Raw genomic sequence first — 26,316 nt, 5'->3', positions numbered from 1 at the left:
AATCGAGCTATATTTGTATACTAAATTCCTTAAAATTTGACAATTAAAGAATTTGGATACATTATGCCTTTTTGACCTATCTTTTTATCGTGTAAAATAAAGAAAATTAAATGGCACCGTTGAGCACAGAGAACACGCTTAATCTCTCATCGTTTCAATATTTCTGTATTTAAAGTTTCGCTTAAATGTTTGTGTATCCGATGCGCTCGGTAATTCCTCGAAGTGATATGTACATATAGTTATAAATGACATAATTAATGTTGGGTAGTTCTATCTTAGGCGCTGCTAAAGTTCAATTCAATCACTCGGGAAAGAGAGAAATTTCTCTCCCAAGAGAAAATTTCTTAAGTTATGCGTAAATATTAAGAGAATAAAACAGCGAGTATTATATTTTCGTTCTTTAGGTTTATACGATATCATAATTATTTTAGTGCAAAGAGATCGATTTTCGATAGTGAGCGAGTACTTCCGATTGTATTTTATTGCTCGACACAATACGTATGTTTTTAATAGCGTGAATGTTCAAATCATAAGTTGTCCTTGAATTTGAACATTGTCGCCATACTTTTTAGCGACTGAAACTTAGACATTTACTATGTACACAGTGTATACAAGATTCAGAGCGTTTAAATAAAAGCTTATTTATTGCCGAAAATGCGTTCTCTTTTAGCGTGTTTAATATTTTTGAGAAAATTGCCTTATTTTGCATTTTCTGTATTTATCACACAAAAATGTAACTTTAATAATAATATGTAGATACAAAATTATTATTCGTATCTTTTCATTAAATATACTCACTGAAAAAAGAATTTAAGCACCGCCAGAAAAACACATTCAATAAGAACGAAAGTTAATATACAGTTACGTCGCAGGGAGAGATATGCAAATTCAGTTTAAATCATCATACAAGAACGCCCATCAAAATGCATAACTGTCGCTATTGTCGTGTTAATAATACCTAATGTTGTTATTGCATGTGTTTTTTTTCTGAATACTTTTTACAATTTTTTTTGTCAAAAAGTGTATGTGTAAACATAATAACCTTGATAATCACTGCGATGCCATATTCAGTACGATAGTATCGTTGCTTCTGATATGTAATGATATCATTGGGTTCTCCCACGCGACCTTTACGGCAAAATCTTATCTGTTATAGCAGATTACCAAGTCGCAAACGTTGTCTATTTCGTCGAGTGCACTAGAGTGCACGGTATGCAACAAGTTTCGTAGTTTTTTTAAAACAATTTTACAAATGAATGTTCATCAAGATAAAGGATTCGATAACACATTTCATTCAGAAATTGTGGGTGCGAATAAACTTAAAGTGAGGAACGCTGTACGCAATACAATTTGCGCAAATAAAACGGAAAGTGATCATCGTAATGACACGACGCGGAAAAAAACGAAATTTCACGTTAAATATCGCGATCGCGTTTATGATATACAAAATTTCTTAGGTGTTCATCCGGGGGGAAAAAATACGCTTTTACGTTTTAAGGATCAAATTCTAGATGGTGAGTTAGCGAAATATCCTCATTCCAAATCTGCCTACTATCTTTTCGAAGAATTTGCTGTGCAACATCAAGAGAGATATAACGAGTGCGAAGTGAGTAATACATAAATATTAATAAATGAGAAATAATCAATCGATGACATTCATATATATATATTATATAAAAAATGTTTTTATTCAAAACATTTTTTAAACTATTCTTATTTGAAAAAATAATCTTAATGTATTTATGCGGGAAAGACACGTAAGTTTAAAGAAAAACAACCTCGTTTCAATCTTAAAAAAAGAATGTGTATGTGTATATTGGTGTTAAAAAATAGCTGCAATTGTAAAAATAGCATATTATGATAAAGATATTTACAGGCGTCAAAAATAAACGACATTTTGTTTCATTGCATATTAAATGATTTGTTCATATCACGTCAGGTTTATCTAAGAAAATTAGCACACCTATATCGGTTATATAAAGCTATATAAGGTTATATAAAGATAAATTTATCTTTACGTGTATCTCGTTTTTTCGTCGTTTTACATTCACGATGCGTAAGTAAAAAAATTTACAGATAAGCAGTAAATGCAAAAGCTTACGTCATTATTTTTTTGCGATCTTTATGGTAAATTGAAGACTGATGATATAGAAAAAAAATAGATGCTAAACAAATAAATAATACATTAAAAAAAAATATTATTATTAATGAAATTGTGTTTCATTTCAGAACTTAATTAATTGGGATGCGCCGATATTGCGGCAAGTGGGCCTTATGGGGGATCGATATTGGGAATGGGTAAACCTGCCAGTAAGCCGACCTATTCGATTTTTTCAATCGGACATTTTAGAATTATTATCGATCACGCCGTGGTACACCGTACCGATCGTCTGGTTTCCCATAGCTACATATTTTTTTTACATGGGATGTCTACCAAATATTTCGACAAACATCGGTAATAATTTATATTTGAATTAAATATTTGTAAAGTATAATGAAAAGTATAGCAAGAAAATTTAAACTTTTGTAATCTACGATATAATATCATAATCGTACTCAATATAAGTGGCTGCATATTTTAGTAATTACGTTGCAAAGAATTTTATCGTCATTCGTTTTGGGAATATTTATCTGGACCATTATGGAATATTTCGTACATCAAAAAGTATTTCACTTTAAACCACCGCATAATTCGAGATTACTAATTACTTTGCATTTTCTATTTCATGGGAATCATCATAAGGTACGATCTAGAGCCTTAATTAATATTTTTAATATTTTTAATTAAATATATTTTAAATATTCGTTGAATGTATACGAATGTGTAAAGAAAAGCTATATCAATAGGCACCATTGGATGAACGAAGACTGGTGTTTCCACCGATATTCAGTTTAATCGTAGCAACGATTGTTTGGCAAATTTATAAAGCCATATTTTCTTTGGCAATAGTTAAGCTTGTCGCCGCTGGTACCATAACGGGTATGCTACTTATAAATCTTCCGATATATATATATATATATATATATATATATATATATATATATATATATTTCATATCAGTATTAATTATATATATATATATATATATATATATATATATATTTCTATAGTCCAAACACTGAGAGAATTTTCTTTTAAAATTTACCCTGAAAATCATGGTAATCGTGAGACAATATGGTATGGAAAGAATTTTATGACAATTTCTTTGATTAATATTTTTTTTTACTTTTTTACTTTTTTAATATTAATTTTACTAAACTGCATAGTAAAATTAATCAAACATATTTTATATTTTATTGTAATAGATATTATTTTTATTGTGATAAATATATTAATCAGAGAAATTCTCATAAAATTCTTTCCATACCACATTGTCCCACGATTATTATGATTTTCAAGGTAAATTCAAAGAGAAAATTCTCTTTGTGAATATGTTATAGATTTATATATATATATATATATATATATATAATTGCAATTTTAACTATTTATTTTATAGGCTATTTATGTTATGACCTAATGCACTATTACTTGCATAACGGAGCACCGAAAGCCGAATCCTATTTGTATACAATGAAAAGAAGACACAATTATCATCACTTTTTACATCATAATCGAGGTAACGAATGGGAATTATCAGAGAGAATGTATAGAGTATTAATTATTTTATAATTTGCAGGATTTGGAGTTACCAGTGACTTGTGGGATCGATTACTTAAAACGGATCTAAGTTTGCGGAAATTAGACAAACCATTAGAATGGTAAAACAATAGTGAAAAAAAAGATGTTTCGCCAACATTTATATTTATTGATAATATTCTTCTTTTAAAATATATTTATCGCATAAATAATTCGCGTTATTAATATAATCACAACTGTAATTGCAATAAGTACAGATTGTACTCCTTATAATAGTTAAGTATAACTCTGTGTAAATTTCACCATAGTTTCAGTCCCATAGAGATTTAAGTATGTAAGTTCTTAAGAGAGATTCAATATAGCTTTATAATATTGATGACTAAAAAATGTGCACGTACGGCAAATATTTAAAAAAAAAATGACAATCTAATATACTAACAAAGCAAAATATTGAGAAATTTAGATAATCTTTTCTTTGTATTTATTTGATAATAAATCTTATACGGCTTTGTACCAACAAAGTTGATATCTTAAGTACATAATCCATGATAAACACATGGCTAATTGTAAGTCCATTTGTCTCGTTTCACGCCTAATATCACAAATATGTTCAAAGTTAACGGAAAAGTCATATTGTGCCATATATGTATATATACCGTTACTGAGATCTCAAAGCATATCTGCATCGTAGTATTTAGCCGTTATGAAATAAATTATACCTGAGTATAATGCACAACACGCATGAGCAACCCTCGTGTCCCAACCCTATAGAGATTTGTATCCATATAATTCCCCATCGCACCCTTAAATTAGCATCACTGTGCTTCCGCCTTGACAGTTTTCCTACCCATACTCAATTGCGGAAATGTACTTTTATTAGTTGGAGGATTCAACTTGGACGACAGATACACAAATGCCTCAAATAAGCTAGATCTATCCATAACGTTCACTTCGTAATGTTTAATCTTCTCTCTAGCGCACCAATTAGTCGCTTTGCTCGCAGTATTCTCTAAGTTATTCAACACAGCATCGGTTTTCGTGCGATTACCGATCACCATCACAATTATTTCCTTCTTATCCTTATTTTTATCAATGTCTTTTTTCAAAGGAAAGAGAACATCGAGAGATTCAGGCTTACCAGTATCGTACACTAAGACATAGCCGTCAGCGAAACCAAGATAGTGTCGTGGAAGCTGCTGATTGTTTACATTACTTTGTAGAGATTCAAGTCCAGCTGTGTCGTAGAATCTAACCTTCTCCTTTGTGCCCCGGTCAGTCTCAATGTTGGCGACATAAATGTCTTCGATTGTAGGATGAATTTCCTGTAATTAATTATTATATAGGCGTTATTACAAATCTGCATTGCAGATACATGCAATGAATCGCACGCGATAACATAACCTTTTAAGAACGCATACCATCTTTGCATCGATATTTCCATATATCAGCTGTTCCAATAAAGCCGTCTTCCCGACACCTTTCATCCCGCAAACTACCACTCTCGTAGTTTTCCCCATACCTAAATCTAACGTTTCTCGTTAGATACCGACTTCCTCGCGTAGAGATGACATAAAGACTCTCAACTACTTAGCCATACATTACTACATCCGCGCGTAACGGCGACCTTGACTTGATATCATCGCGGCGAGACTCGAGTTGCTCTGTATCACAGTATTGTTCGAGGTTCGAGACGCGAAAGATAGAACACGATCATTCTTATATTTATCACTTTTGTAATACTTGCAATTATGTCTCTAATTGAGTATATGTATTTCAACTTTGCGCTTTATATACCTTTCGCATTACTTACACGTAAGTCGCCCGCCTTTTCGAGTAGCGCGGAGTAATACATGAATCGTTGAGTGATTTAAAGTATAACGAAAGACGAAAGACACGACATATATCGAGACTTTTTATTATATATACTAACACTAGATATATATATAGCGAAATTTATACGTTGAATTTATTAGTTGGAAATGTATTACGTTTACAATATTGGGCTTTGATTGTATATATTTGCACGGTGCATCGAGTCTCGACACGACTCGCGTAGTATCGCGCGCCGCGTGACGTCATTGCCGCTCTCTCTCGACGACTCGATCCTTTTCGCCAGGCTGCAGGCACGGGACGGATCGACTCCGCGTTCAACGCGTGTTTCGACGCGTTTAATTAGTAAGTAATCCACTTAATTACCTTTACACTAATGACATTTTAATGTTTATCAATAGCGCAACACATGTTTGTCGAAATTCAGGCCGATAACTTGTTAAGATGCGTAAAATTTATCGATCGAAATTTCATGCGAGCAATTGGCAAAATCATGACCAGTTTTTCGATGTAACGCGTTCCGCGGATATATATATCTCTAATTAAAGTTTGCATATTTAGTCATTTATATATAACAGACAGTCGCCTCGAAAGTACAAGTATTTGTTTAAATTGTGCAGGAAAGACTGGAAAGAGTATACGGAAAGCGCAGTTCGAAGCAACAAGTACGGCGGCGGTTATCAGCGTGAAATTAGCCGCGCCATTCGAGTTTTCTCCAACGCTAAAACTTCGTCGTTTGCGCTCATTTGTGAAACGTCGCGGCTTTCGTGCGGATCGTGGTGATTCGAATCTTTAATAATCGGGCTTTTCGTCCTTTTCTCGAGCATTATTTTTCGTTGTAGAAAAATGAAACGCCTGCGGTCGAGTATCGCGAGCATCGCGAGAATCGCAAGTATCGGGAGTATCGGGAGTGTCGGGAGTATCGGAAGCGTCAGAAGCGTCGGAAGTGTCGGGAGTATCGGGAGTATCGGGAGTATCGGGAGTGTCGGGAGTGTCGTATAAAGTATCGGGCGAGTTTCGTTGCGACTTTGCGATTAGCGCGCGCAAACGTACGATAATGTTAATGTTTTCGCGAGTGAATGCTACAAAGGAATGAGAGAGGAGGAGCAGGCCCGGGGAGGCATCAAGCAACAGCGGAGCAACCCACGAGGTGAGCGATACTTATAAATTATTTAATTATTTTCTATATTATGTAAATATATACGTAGATAATTATTAATATAATGTGTATAATATATAATGAATATAAAGTACTTTAGATCTTACTTTGAGAGAAAAATTTTTTAAAAATATTTAATAAAAGTTTATGTAAAGATTTGATATATTTTATATATAATTTTAAATAATTTTATAATTTTAATATTTATAGATGACAGTGAGAAGGAGAAGGGACCCGGAGAGGCATTAGGCGACAACGGAGCATCTTATGAGGTGAGCGGTGTATAAAGATTAATATAGTCTATATATAATAGTAAGATTCTTTCATTAATTTATATTTAATATTTATTTCTTATTTTATATATTTTATATATTTTAAAATTTATAATAATTAATATAACTCGATCTGTTTAAATTCTTTTTCCTCAATAACGCTTTTACATAATTAGGCGATACGATAAACGTTATCTAAAGATCTTAATATTATCTTAAATGTATCTATAGAGATATTAATATTATTTTTAAGCTAGGCAAAAGGATAAATCCTGTCCGTTTTTTTGTTTAAAAAAGAAAAATATAAAAGATTTTTATTAAATATCAATATCTCATACAATTAACAATTTATTTACATTATTATTATTATTTGTTAATAATAATCTAGTATAAATTAACATAAATGAATAAATAAATAAATAGTGACTTAATGACAAATATCACGATTGGCAATCATACGATTTACGATTCTTTTCTTGTAATCTCTGGCTTACAATTAGAATAACGAAAATTTGTGGAATAAGTGTATATTGTAAGAGGCACACAAAGAGCTTTCCTCTCTTCTAAAGTCATCATGGATGTTTATAATATTTATAGGCCTATTCTTTTTAATTCTTCTTTTTTAAATTTCTTACAATCTTTTTAAGCTTGCGTACCTTATATTAAATAATGCAAATAATGCGGAAAAGTGCTAAAAGGAACTTTATCTATAATTTCCTTCTAGTGAAAGAATCCAATCATCGATAATATACATTTGCTAAATTGCTCCGAATAATATAGAGATGAAAACGTGTCCGTAAGTGATACCCGTAAAGCTGCTGTCGAACTATTAATTATGCTCGATATTAATGATTAATAAATTTCAAGAAACTATCTCTCTCTACCGAAATTACATTAGGTTTAATACGTACGGTTAACATTTCAGTCTGTAATAGCTATAATTTACGTATCATAGATCAAATCTCATCTACTGATTATTTAAGGACATTTGCGATTGACAATCCATCTGGACAATCGTATCTGGATCGTATTGTGATCGCATTTCGTTGCGTAAATTTTGTATCTTCTAATTTATGTATGTATAATATTTTGGTATAAAAATTAATTAGAATTTAATCGATAATATTATCCCATTAATTTTGAGCATTTAAAGATTTGCCTCTGAAAAGTAATTTTTGACTTTTATCGTGATTTTAATTTATCGCGTATTTTGTTTATATATATAATACATGTTTATAAGTAGAATAGATTTTTTTGAAGTTTCTATGGATGTAATATAAACTAATAGTGTTTGTGCGCAAAGCTTATTACGCTTTGAAAATAAAATTTGTAGTCCTGAGAGAACAAATTTCGCGAAGTCATCATTTTCGATTTGACTCGAAAATAACAAAAAAAATAAATAATATATAAATAAAAAATTAATATACAATTAAATTTTCTTTGAAGGCTGCAATATTAAACGCGAAGGGATTACTTATGAAATTCGTAATTTATCGAGTATAATTATATACAAATCGTCGGCGAAGAAAGCCCAAGTTTGAAATTGTTATCAATTTCTGCATATTCTGATAAGACTATCTTTGAGTCTGTTTCTTACTCGCCAGTTTTTGTAATCGCGCCTTCAATCCGTGAGGATTTAATTTTACTCTTACGACATCGGATTTATTTTCGAGCTTCTTACGAGCTTCCTCCATCCGTTCCTTTCGTATTCGCTGCTGTTCCTTTTTCCAGATATCCTGTAAAATGCGCTCTGTCATAATTGATTTATTTACATATTTCGCGCACGCTGCAAAGTATACCTTAAAATCTCGACAGAAACCAAGCCATAGGTTGAAGAAATCGTAAGGTTCCGCAGTCTCCAGTGTGGCGCCTTTGGGAATGAACTGATAAAATCGCATTATTGCCTTGAATTTGTTTTTAGCTTCCAATAACTCTTCTTTTTCGTTCGCCAATTCGGTATTCGCACTCGCCATAAACGAATCTACTTTCTCTTTAAATATCTTGGATGTAGTTGGATCCGTTTCCACGACAATGTTACACTTTTGCGCGCATACTAAAACAAATTAATTTTACTTGCATTAGTATTTTTACATATTTATATACGTTGTACGAAATTGATATAGAGTTGTTTGTTACATCTGCGAAATTTAGATCAAAGCATAAATTTTTTATCGATGAATAGTTTGTATATACATATATTAAATATTGTATATTATATTCTATAAAGAAACAGACTAAAAAGAAAACGAAGAATTCATAGATTATATCAGATAAGAAATTATATATATATATATATATATATATATATATATATATATATATGAACGAAAATTATACAATACGGTATTATATTAATATTTTTATATTTAATTCCACTGAACTTTTTAAGTAAAATAACAATATTTGGCACTACTATAAAAATTTTTAAGCAGCCTAACATCAATAATTATAATATTACTTACTCTGCAATTCTCTTTCCAATCTGTCAAGTTCTTTGGCAATATCGTCAAATTTAATCGTGGATGCGGCTTCGACATCAGCCGGCTCGGGTATGGGTAAAGATAACGGTTCATCAAAGTTATGCTCTTTCTCCTGAGCCAATTTCGCATTGACGACATAGTGCAACAAAGTAACCCCGGGTGCGTTGGACTTTACGTCTTTCAGTTTGCCAAGAATCTCCAGGCCGAAGCCATCAGCCTGGCCACGCATCATATTTCCGCCGTTCATGTAATTACCCAGAGTTAGTATGATGGCTATCACTTTCTTCAAAGATTCGGACTTGATCAAAAAATCGCAGGTGGTTCGTACGTTATTTAATTTATACGAGACCGACGATATCGCGTCTTGAAATTCCGACTGAAGCATCAAGCAGGCTATCCTTTCAGAGAAGTTTTTTATGCCGGCTAACCGCTTGAGAAATAATTCCGGTTGATCGATAGGAATATCCGGATACTCTGCTTCGTGAGCAGCAATCTCTGCTATCTCCTTCTCCGTAGGTTTCTATAAGTTAAGAAACGTCAAAGTAGATGTTTATAGATTCGTAGCAGAAATTGATTCTATTTAGAAAAATAGACTATATGTGCTAAAATATTTAGATTTTTAATTCATATTGTTTACTTACGATTTCGTAGATCTGTTGCAGCGTCTCCAAACTGATCACACTCGTGTCTAAATTATAAGCCGCGTTCTCGATCTCGCTAAAATCAATGTGTAGACTCTTCTCAAGAATTCCCACCATCTTCGAACGTTTCGGGTCCAATATTTTCGCTGGTTGAATCTTAGAGCTTTTACTGGAAGTCTCCTCGGTCTTCTTGGTCGCATTCTTTTGTCTCACCTGCCGCGAAAATAAATCGGCGAATTCTTTCATGTTTATGCTCTCTTCCTCCGCAAGTTCTAACCACAAAGGCACCTAGAAGAGGCAGTATAAAAACAATCACGCATTTAAAGAAATTATTATTTATATCAACAATTAATTTTATCGTCATAATCTCTGTCTTTTATTTACCTGGGTTGGCGATTCTGCAGCAGCGGAACTTTGACTAGTCGCAGTAACTGGCACTATAATTCTCGTCCAGTAAAGTGGCTTCATAGGCACATCAGGATTTAAAGGTTCTTTTCTCATAACTACAAAGGTAAAACACTGTGTTACACGGTGCAAATACCGGAATCCCGCGGTGGTAGAATTGTACAGCGTACTCTCGATTATTTCGAGACAACGATAAGAGTCGAGAGTACTCTGTACTTTTGTAATTTTGATACCTACTAGCTCTGCTAGGCGGATTCCACCCTCCGACCGGTGGAGCGGGTAAAGGACAAGGGTTTGACGTTCCCCCCGGGGGTGCCATAGGCGGCGGTGGTGGAGGACCTGCACCTGATCCCCCGATTGGTGGCGGAGGCGGGGGAGGTATACCGTCTAACATCGGCATCCCCGGCGGCGGCGGTGGAGGCGGTGGACCATCCGCAGAACTCTGCGCTCCAGGTAACGGCGGCGGCGGGGGTGGCGGTGGCGGTATCAGTCCACCTGTTATTAACCCAAGCGAAGGCGGCGGTAGTGGCGGTGGCGGTGGTGCCCCGCACATGTTTAACATCGGGGTAGGTGGTGGCGGTGGCGGCGGAGGTATCCCGCTCATGGTGCTCTTCATAGTCGCAGAGATTTCACACGTAATACCCTGAGGAGGCATAGGTGGTGGCGGTGGTGGCGGAAGAGGGATATCACTCTCGATTCTATGCACTGGCATGGACGGAGGCGCGGGTGGAGGTGGTGGCGGAGGTATCGCATTTTGCAGAGGTGACGGCGGAGGTATCGCATTTATGATAGCTTGCACAGGTGGTGGCGGAGGAGGAGGTATCGTGCTCGTCGTACTCGACATCGGCGTAGGCGGTGGTGGAGGTGGCGGTGGTGGCGCGGGTGGAAATGTATGTATGATACTTTGCGTCGGCATGGGCGGAGGTGGCGGTGATGGTATCCTTGAAATATCCGTCAGTTTCGTCACCGATGATGCAACCGTTCTCTCGCTACCTCGTGCCGACTCGGTACTCGTCACGAGGACATACGGAGAGGGCGGCGGCGGAGGTGGCGGAATGAAGGACTGCAACGACGTTGTTGAGATAGATCTGCTCTTGGAGAATGATTCCGGTAGTGGTGGAGGTGGTGGTGGTGGTATCGCATATTGCACTGGGTCTTTATTTGACACGTTTATCTGATGCGATAAGCACGATGGATTCTCGACCTTGTCGATTGATGCGGGAGAAAATACGCGTGTCATCTTGATTTCCTCAGGATCTGTAACGAGATCATTTCTGACCGATGATTTTCTGCTAACGCCGAAGTTGTTTGTTTCTCCAGCACTTTCATCGATAGGTGACGAGCTTCTCGGTGACGTTTGAGTAGACTGGCCTTTAGTACTTTTCTGTTGATTTATAGATATCTCGCGCAGTCGTTTGATCTCATCTCTCAGTTTCTTCACCTCTTCCTCATATCCATGTATATCTGCAGGCATGGAATGTTCACCGTATGTTTGGTTCGATTTACTTTGAGCTGAAAGAAACTCATCCGCCAGCACGCAGGTGTCTGTCCGATCTGTCTGATTAAAACAGAACGTTATAAAAATAAATAATCATGATCGATACATCAATCATTATCAATTTAATAAATAAATCAAGATTTTACCACGATCGTGATGGTTTTCTTCACACTTTTCCCTGTTAACGCGGAAATCTTAGAAGTTGGTAGGTCTTGTTCTGGAAAATCCATTAATAATATATATGTAATTGTTATAAAATAATTTTTTTATATTAAATTTATAAGAACTAGAACAACACAAGTTGTACGCTACGTGCGCGCCATTCTTTGATTTTATGTTAAAAAGAATGATATTAAAAAAAAAATAATATAAGTTTGTTTAAACTCGATTAATATTTTTCCACGGAAATCAGCTGATTAAAGCGTTAATTTGCTAATTAAATTTTAAAATAATAATATAGTAAAAAAGTAAAATAATAATATGTTGTAAATAATACGTTATAATATCTTATTCTTGATTAATATTTTTTGACAGAAATCAGCTGATAACTATCAAAAATAATAATCGAGTTTTAAGTATTATAATATATTATTTAAAACATATTATTATTTTAATTTTTATAACATATTTTTATTTTAAAAATTAATTAGCAAATTAACGCTTTAATCAGATGATTTCTGTCAAAAAATATTAATAAAGCGAAAATTTGCTAATTAAATATTCTAGCTTACATATTTATATTCATATTGTGTTATAACGTGAAGTAATAAGATTATTCTAATATATGTATGTATTTTATTTGTTACAGATAGCATTGCGATACACAGTACGATTCACGCGTCGTGCCCTGTAAAGTGTCGTGGGTCGGGAATGCCGTGTAAAGTTTCACGTGTCGGGAGTGCCGCGTAAAGTGTCGAACAATCGTAATTATTCGTGTTTTCGCGAGTGTCGTGGATGCTACGAAGGACCAAGAGAAGAGAAGGAGGCCCAGGGAGGCATCGGGCAACAGCGAGACAACTGTGAGGTATGCAAAATAAAACTATTTTTTCTATAAACAGCATTGTTTGTGAGATATTCAACACACACATATGTATATATATAATTTGAAATTAAAATGAATATTTTGTTTTCAGATCAATGTGCTGTGTACTACAATTCCGCTATTGCAAGTATCGGTGAGTAAGAAATTATTTATTTTGTAACATTTTTCTGTAGCGGTAATGGGGATGTATATAATATGTTGAAAATATTAAAATAGTAACACGTTTTAAATAATATGTTATAGTATCTTATCCGCGAATAATATTTTTTGACAAAAATCAGCTGATAATTGTCAAAAATATTAATCGAATTTAAAATATTATAACATCCCTTTCTACAAAATTGTTAAGTCGATTCTCAAGTATTGTTACATCTTTTCCGCGATGCTGATTGTTTCGATTCGTATTATGCGTTATATTCATAGCATCGAGAGGCTGTCATCGCGAGGGTTAGTAGTTTAACAGTTTGTTCAAAATAAAATTAAATAAAATAATGTTTTAAATAATATGTTATAATACTTTAAACTCGATTAATATTTTTGATATTTATCAGCTGATTTCTGTCAAAAAATATTAATCGCGGATAAGGTATATTATAATATATCATTTACAACGTATTACTATTTTAATTTTTTACTATATTATTATTTTAAAATTTAATTAGCAAATTAACGCTTTAATCAGCTGATTTCTGTCAAAAAATATTAATAAAGCGTTAATTTGCTAATTAAATTTTAAAATAATATATGTTAAAAATATTAAAATAGTAATATGTTGTAAATAATATGTTACAATACCTTATCCGCGATTAATATTTTTTGATAAAAATCAGCTGATAACTGTCAAAAATATTAATCAAGTTTAAAGTATTATAACATATTATTTAAAAGATATTATTTTATTTAATTTTATTTTGAACAAACTGTTAAACTACTAACAATCGAAACAGTCAATCAGCATCGCTTTTAGAAAAGAGGCAACAATAATTGCGAGAATCGACTTAACATGCCTCTTTTAGAAAGGAGGAAACTGACTTGATTGTGAAACAAATTGTATCTAGATATGCGCTCTTCACATTGTTTGGCAAGCTTTAAACTATTTCCGAATGAGCAACTGTTTTATCTCAATTTAAGCTTTATATTAGCAGTATTAACGGCACTTGTACCTCTATAAACATATAATCAATCCTAATTAATGATGCATGTTCTAAGAACAAAGCAACTCTTTATCATCGCGTAATTCTTATCTCGTTTTATCACTCAACAAACGAGAAATTCTTCTAGATATATCTTATCTCCTAATCATTTCATCATTAATGAGAGATTTTTAACAGAATATATAAATAAAAAAAATAATATAAATAATATAAATATATAAATAAAAATATATGAAATATATATATATAAAATTCTAAGTTTTTCTACAATCATTATTGAAATAACAACGTCACGGTGAAAGAAAAAAACCTACTTTTCGGAGAAGACTGTTGAATTGTTAACGTCATGTATACTCTTCCTCGATTATGATTAACTCGATTTCTCTTCATCGAATGCACGTTCCGGATACACGTATAACACTCATTCGTTTCTTTCTCGCAATTATTTTTTTATTTCGCATACATCCACTATTAGACACCTCGCGCTTGTCCCGGAGATGTAGTATTTCTCTTCTACTCCGTAAAGGAACTGCCACATCTCGTTGACGAACGACACGGGAGAGCACGATCGCAAATCCGAGCCTAACCCCGTATACGCCCCATCGATAAGACTTATCGGCAAACAAGCACATTTGATTCATACATATCATTCGTTTTAACCTCGGTCACGCCGATGCGTGATACGGATTATTTGGTGGTCGGTGGAAAAAAAAAAGCATTTCCAATCGCGATAGCGCCGCGACGATGAAAGGCGGCGATTGTCTTGTCGGCGCATTAACCGATCATGATCACTATCTACTGATGTTGCGATATCTCGCGATTTGTTGAGCGTCTCGTAAATTATGTAATTCTAATAGAGGAAAAAAACGAGATACCATGTGTTTACCCTCCGTAACGTTATCGCGTACCGTATCTTTTCTTCCGTCATGAGATAAGATTCGCGATATCGTTCTGGCGCGAAGATAGATTCTAGGTCGTGCGCTGACCCATACGTAATTATAAAAATGTTTTATATCTCAACGAAATCATCACGCCCTAGATTCGCGAGGCGCAGAGTTAAGAGCAATAATTCAGACCTTCGAAAAGCGTTTTGTAAAATCTTGTTATTGTTTCGCTTAAAAAGATTGACGAATTTCGAAATTGCGAACAAATTTCAATTCGTTATTTCTTAATTTTTCTCTCACCTTTGAATTGCTTATGATCCGCCTTCTGAATAACGATACTCTTGCGACTTCTCTTCTTCTTGGCGCTATTACGATCCAGGGTCAAGCTGGTCACTCTTCTCAACACCGTACCTTCGTTTATCGATGATTCGCAGACACTGTGTCGTCTTTGTAGAGTGCTGGCATTAATTTCTGGTATCGTGCTCTTCTCGCTAGACGTCACGCCTGAAAGTGATAGGCTCATTTGAGACATCAAGTGTCAGAGACGCATAAATGCTATATTGACTTAGGTCCAACACATTAGGCGCTCTCTAGGCTCTTCTTAAACAATATTACTTATACAAACTTATATAATTGTATTTCAACGTAAGTTTATCCACACAAAGTCCTCGAACTTTACTTAAGACGTTGACGATTTATTTAACTTCTTAAAAGCTGATTAATCACTCGGTAAAATTGCGTAAGAAGATAAGCAATGCATGTGTTAAATTATAAAATTAATAAAATATTCCTCACTTATTCGGGGACTCATCACTGATAAATTGATCTTCTTGTATCTCGAGATCACAAACGGAATCTTCTTCTCCTCCTTGTTGTCGATTGACTTCCTTGGAGTCGATTCAAGCGTCAATTTCACTTGCATCTCAGCGGATATAACCGGACTCGTGGTGAGCTCCCCGGGGTCGGTGAAGACACTGTCGCTCGAGGAATCCTGGCTGGGGGGTGTCGGCATTTCCGTAACAACTAGACCCTTGTTTGCCAAGCGCCAGGAATCGGTTACCAGCAATGGTGGCAGCTGGGTCTGCGGTGTTGTCGGGGTCTGCGCCGATATCGTCGTCGTCGGCGTCGTGATACTTGGGGGGGAAGACTCCGTCGTCGTCACGCATGGTTTTGGCGTCATTGCAGTATCCTTGCGACATTCGGGCTCTACACTTTTCTCACTTTTCTGCGTGTCCTAATTACAAGACGATTCTATATCATAACCATAATATATACGTACATCGTGATTTGAGATAAAGATAAGCATGTAACGTTGTGGAAACTTTTTTTCTCTTTAATTCAAGATCGGTAATATTCAGTTCTCCATTTTGCGTTTCTTTATAATTAAATGAATTATAAATTTTTGTCATTTTACTTAACGTGTTTCTCATTTTTTTAACATACGCACAGCCTCAAATTACGCATCGCGGAAAAGATCTTTCCTCCAATCGATAGTTGCGTTGGATTTGACTTAAAACATGGGGGAAAAAATGCTACCATTTACCTTGGGTAATACGATTTTCGGTGGTTGAGGTGCCTGCCTCTTGGTGTGTCCTGGCGTCTGTACCTTCTCGAAGCTGATCTTGATCGGTTCGTGCGGCTCGTCGCACCCATCAGGACTCTTGGGTGGCTGGTCCCGCTTATCCTTCCTCTGGTCCTCGACAGTCTCGAGCTCCTCCGTAGACGTGGACGTCGGCACCGACGCAATCTCCCGCTTCTTCTGCTTCTTCTTGCTGTCGCTCTGTAGATTGCCCATCGCGTCGGGTATTTGCGGGTCCAAATCTAAGTTGCCCCAGTAGAGCAGCCGGATGTTGTCGACCCAGAGGTGGAAGAAGTCCGATAGCTTTGATCGCGGCGGCCGCGCCTGGGCCGCGGCTGCGCCTTGACCATGGCGGGCGTGCATCCGTGGTCGATAATCGAGAGCTGCGGTATCCGCGATCACGGCGTCGTCGTCGCTCCGACGCGTGCCGGTTGCTGCGAAAGCAAATACGCTGGAGTCACCACCTCGTGAGCTCGTCATCCTGATCAATTCGAGATGACTCGGAATGCAATCGCATTTGAACACTCGTATAAACTCTAGACACTTTGATTAACTCAATTATATATGCGGTTTGCGCAGATAGAATCGTTTCCATAAATATTGGAGCTTAATTAGTAATAGAAATTAAAGGATAAACAAGAGACCAACTAGTGCGTAATGATTAATCCAGATTATTTAAGAGTTTACTGATAAACGTGACGATCTAATTGTGTTGACATTGATATGTGTGGATGCGATCTTTGCGTATTAAAATTAATTAAAATTCAAAATTAAACTATCGCATCCGACGCTAAATTAGCGGATCTTAAATCTTTATCCTTCCTTTTTTTTTTTCTAAAAAAAATATGTTATTGACATTGTTGTCGCTTTTCCGCGATGCTGATTCGATTCGCATTATGTGTTATATTCATAGCATCGAGCAGCTGTCATCGCGAGGATTAGCAGTTTGACAGTTTGTCCAAAATAAAATTAAATAAAATAATATTATGTTTTAAATAATATGTTATAATATATTAAACTCGATTAATATTTTTGACAGTTATCAGCTGATTTCTGTCAAAAAATATTAATCGCAGATAAAGTATTATAACATATTATATTATAATACTTGCAAAATATTATTATTTTAATTATAATAATATGTTGTAAATAATATGTTATAATATAAAATTATTTGTCCGCGATCAATATTTTTTGACAGAAATCAGCTGATAATTGTCAAAAATATTAATCGAATTTAAAGTATTAAAATATACATATTATTTAAAACATATTATTATTTTATTTAATTTTATTTTGGACAAACTGTCAAACTGCTAATTCTCGCGATGACAGCCTCTTGATGCTATAAATATAACGCACAACACAAATCGAAGTAGCTAATCAACATCGCAAAAAAGAAGCAACAATACTTGCGAGAATCAACTTCACATGCCTTTTTTAGGACTACTAGACTAGAACAGGGACTAAAACAACATAAGCGCATACCATTCTTCGATTTTATGTTAAAAAGAATGATGAATAATTTGTCCAAAATAATATGTTTTAAATAATATGTCATAATTCTTTAAACTCGATTAATATTTTTGACAGTTATCAGCTGATTTCTGTCAAAAAATATTAATCGTATTTAAGGCATTATAACATATTATTTACAACATATTACTATTTTACATTTTATAATATATTATTATTTTAAAATTTAATTAGTAAATTAACGCTTTATTAATATTTTTTGACAGAAATCAGCTGATTAAACCATTAATTTACTAATTAATTTTTAAAATAAGAATATGTTATAAAAATATTTTTGGCAGTTATATCAGCTGATTTCTGTCAAAAAATATTAATCACAGATAAGGCACTGTAACATATTTACAATATATTACTATTTTAATTTTTATAACCCATTATTATTTTAAAATTTAATTAGCAAATTAACGCTTTAATCAGCTGATTTCTGTCAAAATATATTAATAAAGTTTAAACAAACTTTATATAAAATATCATTCTTTTTTATATAAAATCGAGCAATAAAGCGCGTAGCGCGAGCTTGTGTTGTCTAGTTCAAATTCGCGAAAGAAGAAAATATGAATTTAATTAAAATATATCTTGATAACTGATTAACTCGATACTTCTCGGATATCGTTTCGTAATCGGATATTGACAGCTCTAATATTAATAACCTTATGTCACATGGTAACTAAGCGATGCGACGTGCTGTCGCCTGAATACTGATGATTGAATATTTTTATATAGGGAACATCGATTTGTTATTATTAGGACACGTTGGTGTCATTGGCAACTATTATTATCTCGCACTCAAGGCTAGTGTGACTTTTCCATAGAAGTAAAAAAAATATAATAAAAGTGAAAAGTTTTACACGTTGAAATGTCATGATAATTTCTTTCTCGACTAAAAACAATTTGATTGCATGAAATTAATATGATATTTAAGATAATTAAAAATCAGGAATGTAAAATTTATAATTATGTAATATATATTCACCAACGAGATCAAATATTTAAAAGCGAATATTATAAGCACTTTTAACATGTTTCTATACCGGACAAAACAAACAAAATATATTGCTTTTTCGATACGTACAAATATGATGCATAGATAATGTTTGGACTACAGGACACGGCTGAATTCCAGATATAACGTTCATAACAAGCGTGAAGAAACGAGAGCTCACGAATAATACATGAGACAAATTTTTAACACAACGCGATAATATGTCAAAAATGCTTCGTAAAACATTATGCACGTTTAGTGTTTGGATTACAATTAACATAATGCCGGTATTTCTTCGCTACGGTATTCATCATGATTACAACAAACATGATACTGTTGCATATTCCTCTCGGTTGTTATTGTATGTATATGTCTTGAAATTACATTCTAGTCTTTCATACATCGAATCACATATTATTGACACTCCAAAAGTGAACGAATAACACAGAATATTGAAATTTTCTCTTTTACGTAAGATAATATTTTGAACGTTTAATTTTAAAACACTGATTATTAACTACGCGGTCGGGAATTCGGAACAGTCAGAACGATTTAATGCGCCACGTGGTGTGACGTCCGTCACGCGACTAGAACGCCGGTGCCTGTTACCTTTCATTGTACATCGGAAAATCAATCTTGAGCGATATCTCAAGGGCAAGAAATAATAGGCGTTTCTCAATATAGTAAACTCATGACTCATGAATGATTGCCGTCCAAAGTTTTCATGCAGCAAATCGCGACGAAATACAAATTAGTCAACTTTGATAAATTGATTAGAAACAGAAATTTTTGGCTGTCTCGTTAAAACATCTCTCGTGTCTCAATATTTATTATAATTTACTATAAAAATTGCAATTTTTTTATTTGACATTTATCAGAGCAAAATCTAAGAATTTGACTATTGTGTACACATAGAATATTTAAATAATATAAATAGATAACACAAATTATTGATTAAAGAGAAAAATACTTAACAATCGGAGTCTCTCTCTTACCTACAATTACTTATAATATCTATCCGAGAAATATTCGTGATTTGAGAACGCGAGAAGACTCGACGTAACACATTAGCTGTGTAACATTATTACGATATCATAATGAATTAGAATCACCGTCAGAATCTCGAAGAGATTACGCGAACATTACATGTTCAGTAGGATCATGCGCTTCGCGGAGCCTGCTATTTCGTAACACGTCGGAAACGTGCCATGTAATAGACGTGATGTAGAAGAGCGTTGCATCTCGTGAACGTATTTCGCTTCCCTTACCTGGTTCTCTCGCATTTCGACAGCACCGCCAACATATTGCACGTTACATCGTGCGGTTCACGCGTGCCACTGAAAACTCGCATCTTGCATATTATCGATTGTTCCCGGCGATATAGCCGTCCGCGCATTTTTCATCAGCCGTTCGCGTCACGAGCGTAAAATATCACCTCGGTTTCCGCGAGGAAAACACGAATATCGTACACGGTAAAAAGCCTTCGAGCGTTTTATTGAACGTGTATTAGGTGGGAGGAAGCTGCCCGAACAGCGCAAACTCGCGCCATCGAGCCCTCCTAGGTCGATGTCTCGATGTCGAGGTCGACAAAGCTACGATCGCCTCTCGATAGTTTGCTCTCATGGTGATATAAATTGCACGCGGGATTCTGGGATCCAAGATTCTCATGAATCTTGATTGTTTACCGCCGACTTTTGCTTCGGATAATCGTTCGATTCTTAAAATATATATTACGAAGATTATTATTAAAAATTCACAAATTGACAAACTAATATATTAATCGAAACAAATTTAAAAAAATTGTTTTATTACATAATGGCAAATTATTCTACTATTATTATATTTGGCAAAGATCGACAGAAGATCCTGTAGGTCTCAATTTGATTATAAGGAAGAAAACGAAGAGAGATCGGAAGGATTAAAGACGAGCAAGATCGTCGCTTCATCGTTTATTTTTATATTGCAACATAAAATTTGTACAAATAATAATTCATTATAATATCGTAACTATAATGGATAATAATTAATATACGAATTTTTTTTTCGTGGATGTGTGTGCAACGCGTGCACGCACACGTGCGCGCGCGCGCGGGAGCGACGTACGCGCTATTAATTAATTAATTAATATTGCGAGCGGCCACGCACACGCAAGCATGCGCGGCACGCGGTGCGTTATCGGATCGTCGCGCGAGAGTTCGGCGATTTTTCGCGAAAGAAAAAAAAAATGATCCATTTTTCGGCGAAAAGCCCGACGAGACCCTCGCTGGGGGGATCCAATATTCTATCCTAGCATCCGACGCTCGTAGGCATTCGCTTCCGCTCGAGATTCCTTCGCGACACATACGTTTTACATATATTCGTAGAGTGATGGACGACTTTTAGCGAGATAAACCGGTCCGCGACTCTCGTTCACACACACACACACACACACACACACACACACACACACACACACACACACACACACACACACACACACACGCACGCACGCACGCACGCACGCACGCACACGCACGCACGCACGCACACGCACGCACGCACACACATACATACATACACAGGGGGAGAAGGGGAGGACTGCGTTATTTGATGGTTTAGAGAAACGTACATTCTCGTATTTACATCTACTTCGGCGAGCGACGTTATTCTACAACTTAGAGCTGCTCGTCTTCGTTACAATTATTTTCTTCTTATATAACATAACATAACATTTTCCTTTTTTTTCCCATAGCATACATTACCCGTACACTCACACATGCACATATATATTTCTCTCTCGTTTTATCTTTCTCTTCGCTATATGTATTATGTACAAAACCGCAGTGTAATTCTCATTCTCTTCGCGCGTAAGGTAGCGAAAATCGATCGAACACGGTCTTGTTGGCGTTCTTTGAATTTATTAACCCTATGTAGTATATACGCGTGTTTAACGTACATGTATCCTCTACGATTTCGTTGTGTGCAAAAATATGTCGACTACATTTTCTCCGTTCTTTTCCCGTTCGCCCTGTGTTCCCGCCTCCGCATTTAGCTCTCTGCGCGACCCACCCTTCTTTCCTCGTATATTTCGCGGGGGCTAGAATTTACGTTATCTGACTCGGGAATACAATTGTACAAGGGTGTATTCGTGTCCCTTAAGTAATTGTGCCGGTAAGACTCCTTTTGTTGATTCCGAATATCGGCGGCTTCAAGACGCAGTAATAACACGTATAACGTTCGTAATGTTAACGCTCGATTTTCGCTCTATGAAAGACATGGAAGTAGGAGATTTTCATACATCGATCATCGCGAAATTACCTTGCGCCAAAGAGGCAGCGCGTTTAATATCATCGATAGAGAATGTAATATAGTGCAAGGATATAAAAAGAGAACTCTAATAAATAAGAGACACGATAATGAATACACGATCGAATCAGATAAACCAAGAATATGTGAAAGATGAAGTAGAGAAAGGAGGTGGAGTATTAATAAAATACGATTCGATGTAAAAGACCGAGACCGTATGAGAGATAAAATATTTTTGCATATAAAACGGAAAATATTTCAATATTGGACAGCGTATTAGTAAAACGAATTCGCGTTCGTAAAAGATGCATCAGAGAGAAAGAAAGATCGGGAATGTGAGGAAATGAAACAATAAAAGTTCGCCCTGTTGGGGCGAACAGTAAATAACTCGACCGACGTTATGCTTGATAAAATACAATCCTATTTCATATTAGTGAAGTAATCAGCGAAGAAGATTATTACGTCCAACAAGACTCGTTACGATCGCGTTGTGTACGTGCAACACGACATCCTTTCGGTGGAGTACATACTTAGAGTATTTGCGTTCTTAATTGCGCCTATATAACGTCGTGATACACGAGACTAATGGCCACGCACAGATCCGCGTGCAATCGCAACGGTAAAGATGCGATCGTCCGATCACGATGTCTCCAGAGATTTGCATTACGAGCAAATGAGATCAACAAATTATGTGCGAACGAACGCGCGGTCCAGCGTTTTGCTCCTTTTCTGCTCCCGCGGACATGAAAATATGTGCAAAACGGCAATATTAGTTAATTAAAAAGACGATGTAGAGCAATCGTGGCGATCTTTTAGCTTCAGGATGAAAATTTGTCAACAGATACTTTACGATTTATTACTAAAGTAGTATTGCTCAGGTATTCGTAAAACTGTGACACTGAACGGATGTGTATGTAGCATCGCGATCTAGTTTCTCTTACTCTATATCCTGTTATATTTTCACGTTTGTCGCGAGCGAAGAAAGACGACACTTTACCGGCGTCCGATCGACAGTACAAAAATAAAAAAAATGAAAAAAAAATGAAAAATTAGAGAAAAGAGGGAGTAAAATTCAACAAAAAAGCTGCGTACGTAATCTCTACACGTCGCATACAACTATAAAACGGAGTGACGCGTAGAATATTCGCACAAACGTAAAAAAGAGGAGTCTCTGTACATTTATATCTACCGTTAGTCCGAAATATATTCAGGCTGAAATAGCGAAGTTCGTTGTCGCTTTCGTTTTATTTTTTTTTTCGGACTCCTAAGTTTTATCTCTCGTCTCTCGTGACTGCGAAGCGGCGAATACGATTACAAACTTGTGTATCGCATCTAACAATATCGCGGACTCTTTCAACGTTGTTAAGTACCTTAGGAAACTTACTTAGAAATATTTACAACTGCGTGTGATGAATATTCAATGCGCCGTCGCCTTCCCGTGCAATGCAATAGTCAAAAAGACATCTGAAAGAAAACTCTTTAGACATCTCTTGGACACTCGGATTGTCCGGGCTCCGTCACGAGGCGGATAACATTTGAGAAATTAAATCGTCTCACTCGTTTCAGCCCGACAGTCGTCTCGATCAAAAACTGTTCTCCGCGAAAAAAAAGAATACATCTCTTAATTATAAACACTATCCATAAACTCTAGCACATACTTACAAAACCGATGGCGTTAATCGCTTCGGTCGATATACATATATATATATATATATATATATATATATATATATATATATATATATGTATATATCTTTGATCGCGAGAAACCGCGATCGCATGTCATTCGAAGATACGAAGTCACCCATAGTCGTATATAAAAGTATAAAATGCATTGAACGCCGTATATCGTCATCGTAATCGTACAACTTTTGCGCGCCATTGGTTCGAGAGACTTCAACGATCTGTCCCTCTGTCATTCTTGAAATATCTTCCCATTTATACGTACGACATCCTTTCTCGCGTGAGCGGCCGGAAATTGAAGTGTCCTAGTATTTTAACACCGTAACACTTGAACAGCGCTTACGAACACAATTTTACGAAGAGTGTCGCACGTCTCCTATATAAATTCGCCCGCTAGAAGGAAACGCAATTACGCAGGAAAGACGAATAAATGCAATGAAATCATGACACGAGCGTAGTCATCACATTAGTCAAATTCAACAGAGTAACATTACGATAATGCATAGAAAAATTTCGTTGTGGCTCGCGCGCGCGAATGTCCAGGTTGATTGAATATATTTACAATAATTAAACGCATTGAATCCGGAATGGCAGTTATTTCAGCAATTGTTAAATATTGATATATGTGCCGAATTCAAAGCGTTAATAATAATAATATTCAATCAGTCTTGAACGGCTTAAGATTAGACAAGGCTGAATATGTTGCGATCTGGATGATACAAATTTGATTTCTCCAAGGATTTCTTCAAAATAACGCGATTAATATTCAACAAAAATACATAAATTTCAAATAATAAAATTTACAAAAAAATAGTTTTAATTATATAAACTTATCTATAAAAATCGATAAATTAAACGTACAAGAAAGAGCAATGTTTCGCTAAACATACATTGCCCTCATTGTCGGCAGTTGATAAATTCTCTCAGGAGACCGTATCTGTTTATTCCCGGTACATTCGCATACTGATATCACTGCTGTAATTATTGCATTCGATTTAAACGATCACCTTCACAATTGTTCCGACAGAATAATCACTCTGAGCGTCTGAACACTGTCGTTGTCGAGAAGTTTGTTGGACCCTTTGAACGATACCTCGTCCTGTTCGAGACTCTCGACGGTCGTATGCTCGCATCCTTCCGCCTCGGCTCTTTCCTCTCCCGGTGGATCGTCCTCTTGTTCCGCGCTTCCTTTCGCGAATAGCGACTCGCGACGAGTTTCGCTCGTGTCGACTGTTGACTCTTTCAAGACATTTGATTGAGTTGGATCGTTGTTATCCTTAGAACATCCTACTTGCGATCGTTCTCGCGTAATCGGACTCTCCGACGAATTTGCGAGTTTCCTGGAAGCGGAAGTATACTTCGCGGCACATTCTGGAGACTTCTGATTACGCGATCGGGCTGAGTCCGCGCTACGGCCTATCAGTGGAGATGTCCTCGAAGGGTCGTTCCGGAAAGGAAGTCGCAAAGAAAGACTGGGTGAGAACGGCAAGTGCGATAGCCTCTCCGTGGCTTTGGAAGCATCGAATTGAGTTCGCGGACTTCCGGTTAGCGCCTTGGTATTCATAGAATGGCCCTTCGTGTCGACTTCGTCCGGGCAGGCTTGCCCCTCCAAGGAAGACGGCCGTTCCAGCAGACAACCTCCCTCGAACACGTGAGGATTCACGTCAGCATCCACTTTTAACGTTTCTCCTTGTGGCAAAGCCGCGGCCTCGTCGAGCGTCGTTGTTGTATTGCCATTGTAGTTCTCTTCCAATTGATCGACAGCTTCGGGAACCGCTTCTAACAGTCCCGAACGATCGACCCGTAATGGCACAGTGCGTGCGGCGACGTCCTCCGCACCAGTGAGCACGCAAGGACGCGGACATGTCACAGGATCCGTCTCCGCGATCTCCAATAATCCAGACTTATCAATCCGTCGGACTGTCACCGGTGCCGACACGCCGTCCAGATCGCAGTATGACGTCAGTCCGTGTCGATTTCTCGCGTAGTAATCTTCCGCGGGCAACAACGATGGACCACGTCCTAAACTTACATCGTAAGCCGCGCGTTGCGGAAAATGACGCATCGGAAGACCCAGTTGCGACGTCGTTGTTGCTGTAGCCGACGTCGCGATTGACGGTGCGGCGGGTGTCCTCGCCGACGGCGGCACGGAAGGATTCTCAAGGACTATCTCCATACAATGACGATGTCGATGGTGATGATAGAGATGCGGGTGATGCTGCGTCACCGTATGACAGGGGGCTTGC

General features: G+C 36.3%; 3 protein-coding genes and 1 long non-coding RNA gene across 7 annotated transcripts; 2 read left to right on the top strand and 2 right to left on the bottom strand.

The window, feature by feature from the left end:
- The first annotated feature begins 1,064 nt into the window (after positions 1–1,064).
- On the top strand, positions 1,065–4,084 carry Fa2h (Fatty acid 2-hydroxylase). The gene is made up of 6 exons (XM_083053162.1): positions 1,065–1,606; positions 2,230–2,455; positions 2,583–2,743; positions 2,848–2,980; positions 3,501–3,620; positions 3,681–4,084. Exons 1-6 carry the CDS (start codon positions 1,253–1,255, stop codon positions 3,764–3,766), a joined length of 1,080 nt encoding a protein of 359 aa, XP_082909288.1. The 5' UTR covers positions 1,065–1,252; the 3' UTR covers positions 3,767–4,084.
- A 52-nt stretch (positions 4,085–4,136) lies between these two features.
- On the bottom strand, positions 4,137–5,405 carry Kappab-ras (NFKB inhibitor interacting Ras like 1). Its single transcript, XM_083053182.1, has 2 exons — positions 5,059–5,405; positions 4,137–4,962 (listed from the first exon to the last, which is right to left on the bottom strand). The coding sequence occupies exons 1-2, from the start codon at positions 5,155–5,157 to the stop codon at positions 4,456–4,458; spliced, it is 606 nt and encodes a 201-aa protein (XP_082909308.1). The 5' UTR covers positions 5,158–5,405; the 3' UTR covers positions 4,137–4,455.
- Positions 5,406–5,760: 355 nt separating this feature from the next.
- LOC145944889 (uncharacterized) lies at positions 5,761–13,311 on the top strand. Its single transcript, XR_014426760.1, has 5 exons — positions 5,761–5,815; positions 6,091–6,620; positions 6,840–6,901; positions 12,734–12,949; positions 13,059–13,311. It is a non-coding gene; the product is annotated as an uncharacterized LOC145944889 (long non-coding RNA).
- LOC145944886 (uncharacterized) lies at positions 7,034–20,600 on the bottom strand. 4 transcript variants are annotated; one of them, XM_083053536.1, is made up of 11 exons: positions 20,371–20,600; positions 16,549–17,018; positions 15,801–16,239; positions 15,306–15,509; positions 12,072–12,142; positions 10,665–11,985; positions 10,407–10,525; positions 10,023–10,310; positions 9,364–9,901; positions 8,701–8,954; positions 7,034–8,637 (listed from the first exon to the last, which is right to left on the bottom strand). In XM_083053536.1, the coding sequence occupies exons 2-11, from the start codon at positions 16,945–16,947 to the stop codon at positions 8,476–8,478; spliced, it is 3,795 nt and encodes a 1,264-aa protein (XP_082909662.1). In that variant the 5' UTR covers positions 16,948–17,018; positions 20,371–20,600; the 3' UTR covers positions 7,034–8,475. The 4 variants fall into 4 exon arrangements, with proteins under 4 accessions (XP_082909662.1, XP_082909661.1, XP_082909660.1 ...); XM_083053535.1 differs by lacking the exon at positions 20,371–20,600 and adding an exon at positions 19,193–19,812 and having other exon boundaries at positions 7,034–8,651; XM_083053534.1 differs by lacking the exon at positions 20,371–20,600 and adding an exon at positions 19,193–19,812 and having other exon boundaries at positions 7,034–8,622.
- Positions 20,601–26,316: the final 5,716 nt, after the last annotated feature.

The sequence above is a fragment of the Prenolepis imparis genome, unplaced genomic scaffold (genome assembly GCF_030444845.1).
Source record: "Prenolepis imparis isolate NDT839.2.m4 unplaced genomic scaffold, iyPreImpa1.0 SCAF_13, whole genome shotgun sequence".
NCBI classification, from domain to species: Eukaryota; Metazoa; Arthropoda; class Insecta; order Hymenoptera; family Formicidae; genus Prenolepis; species Prenolepis imparis.
Note: the sequence above shows the minus strand (reverse complement) of the source record. Positions and strands in the feature narration are given on the sequence as shown.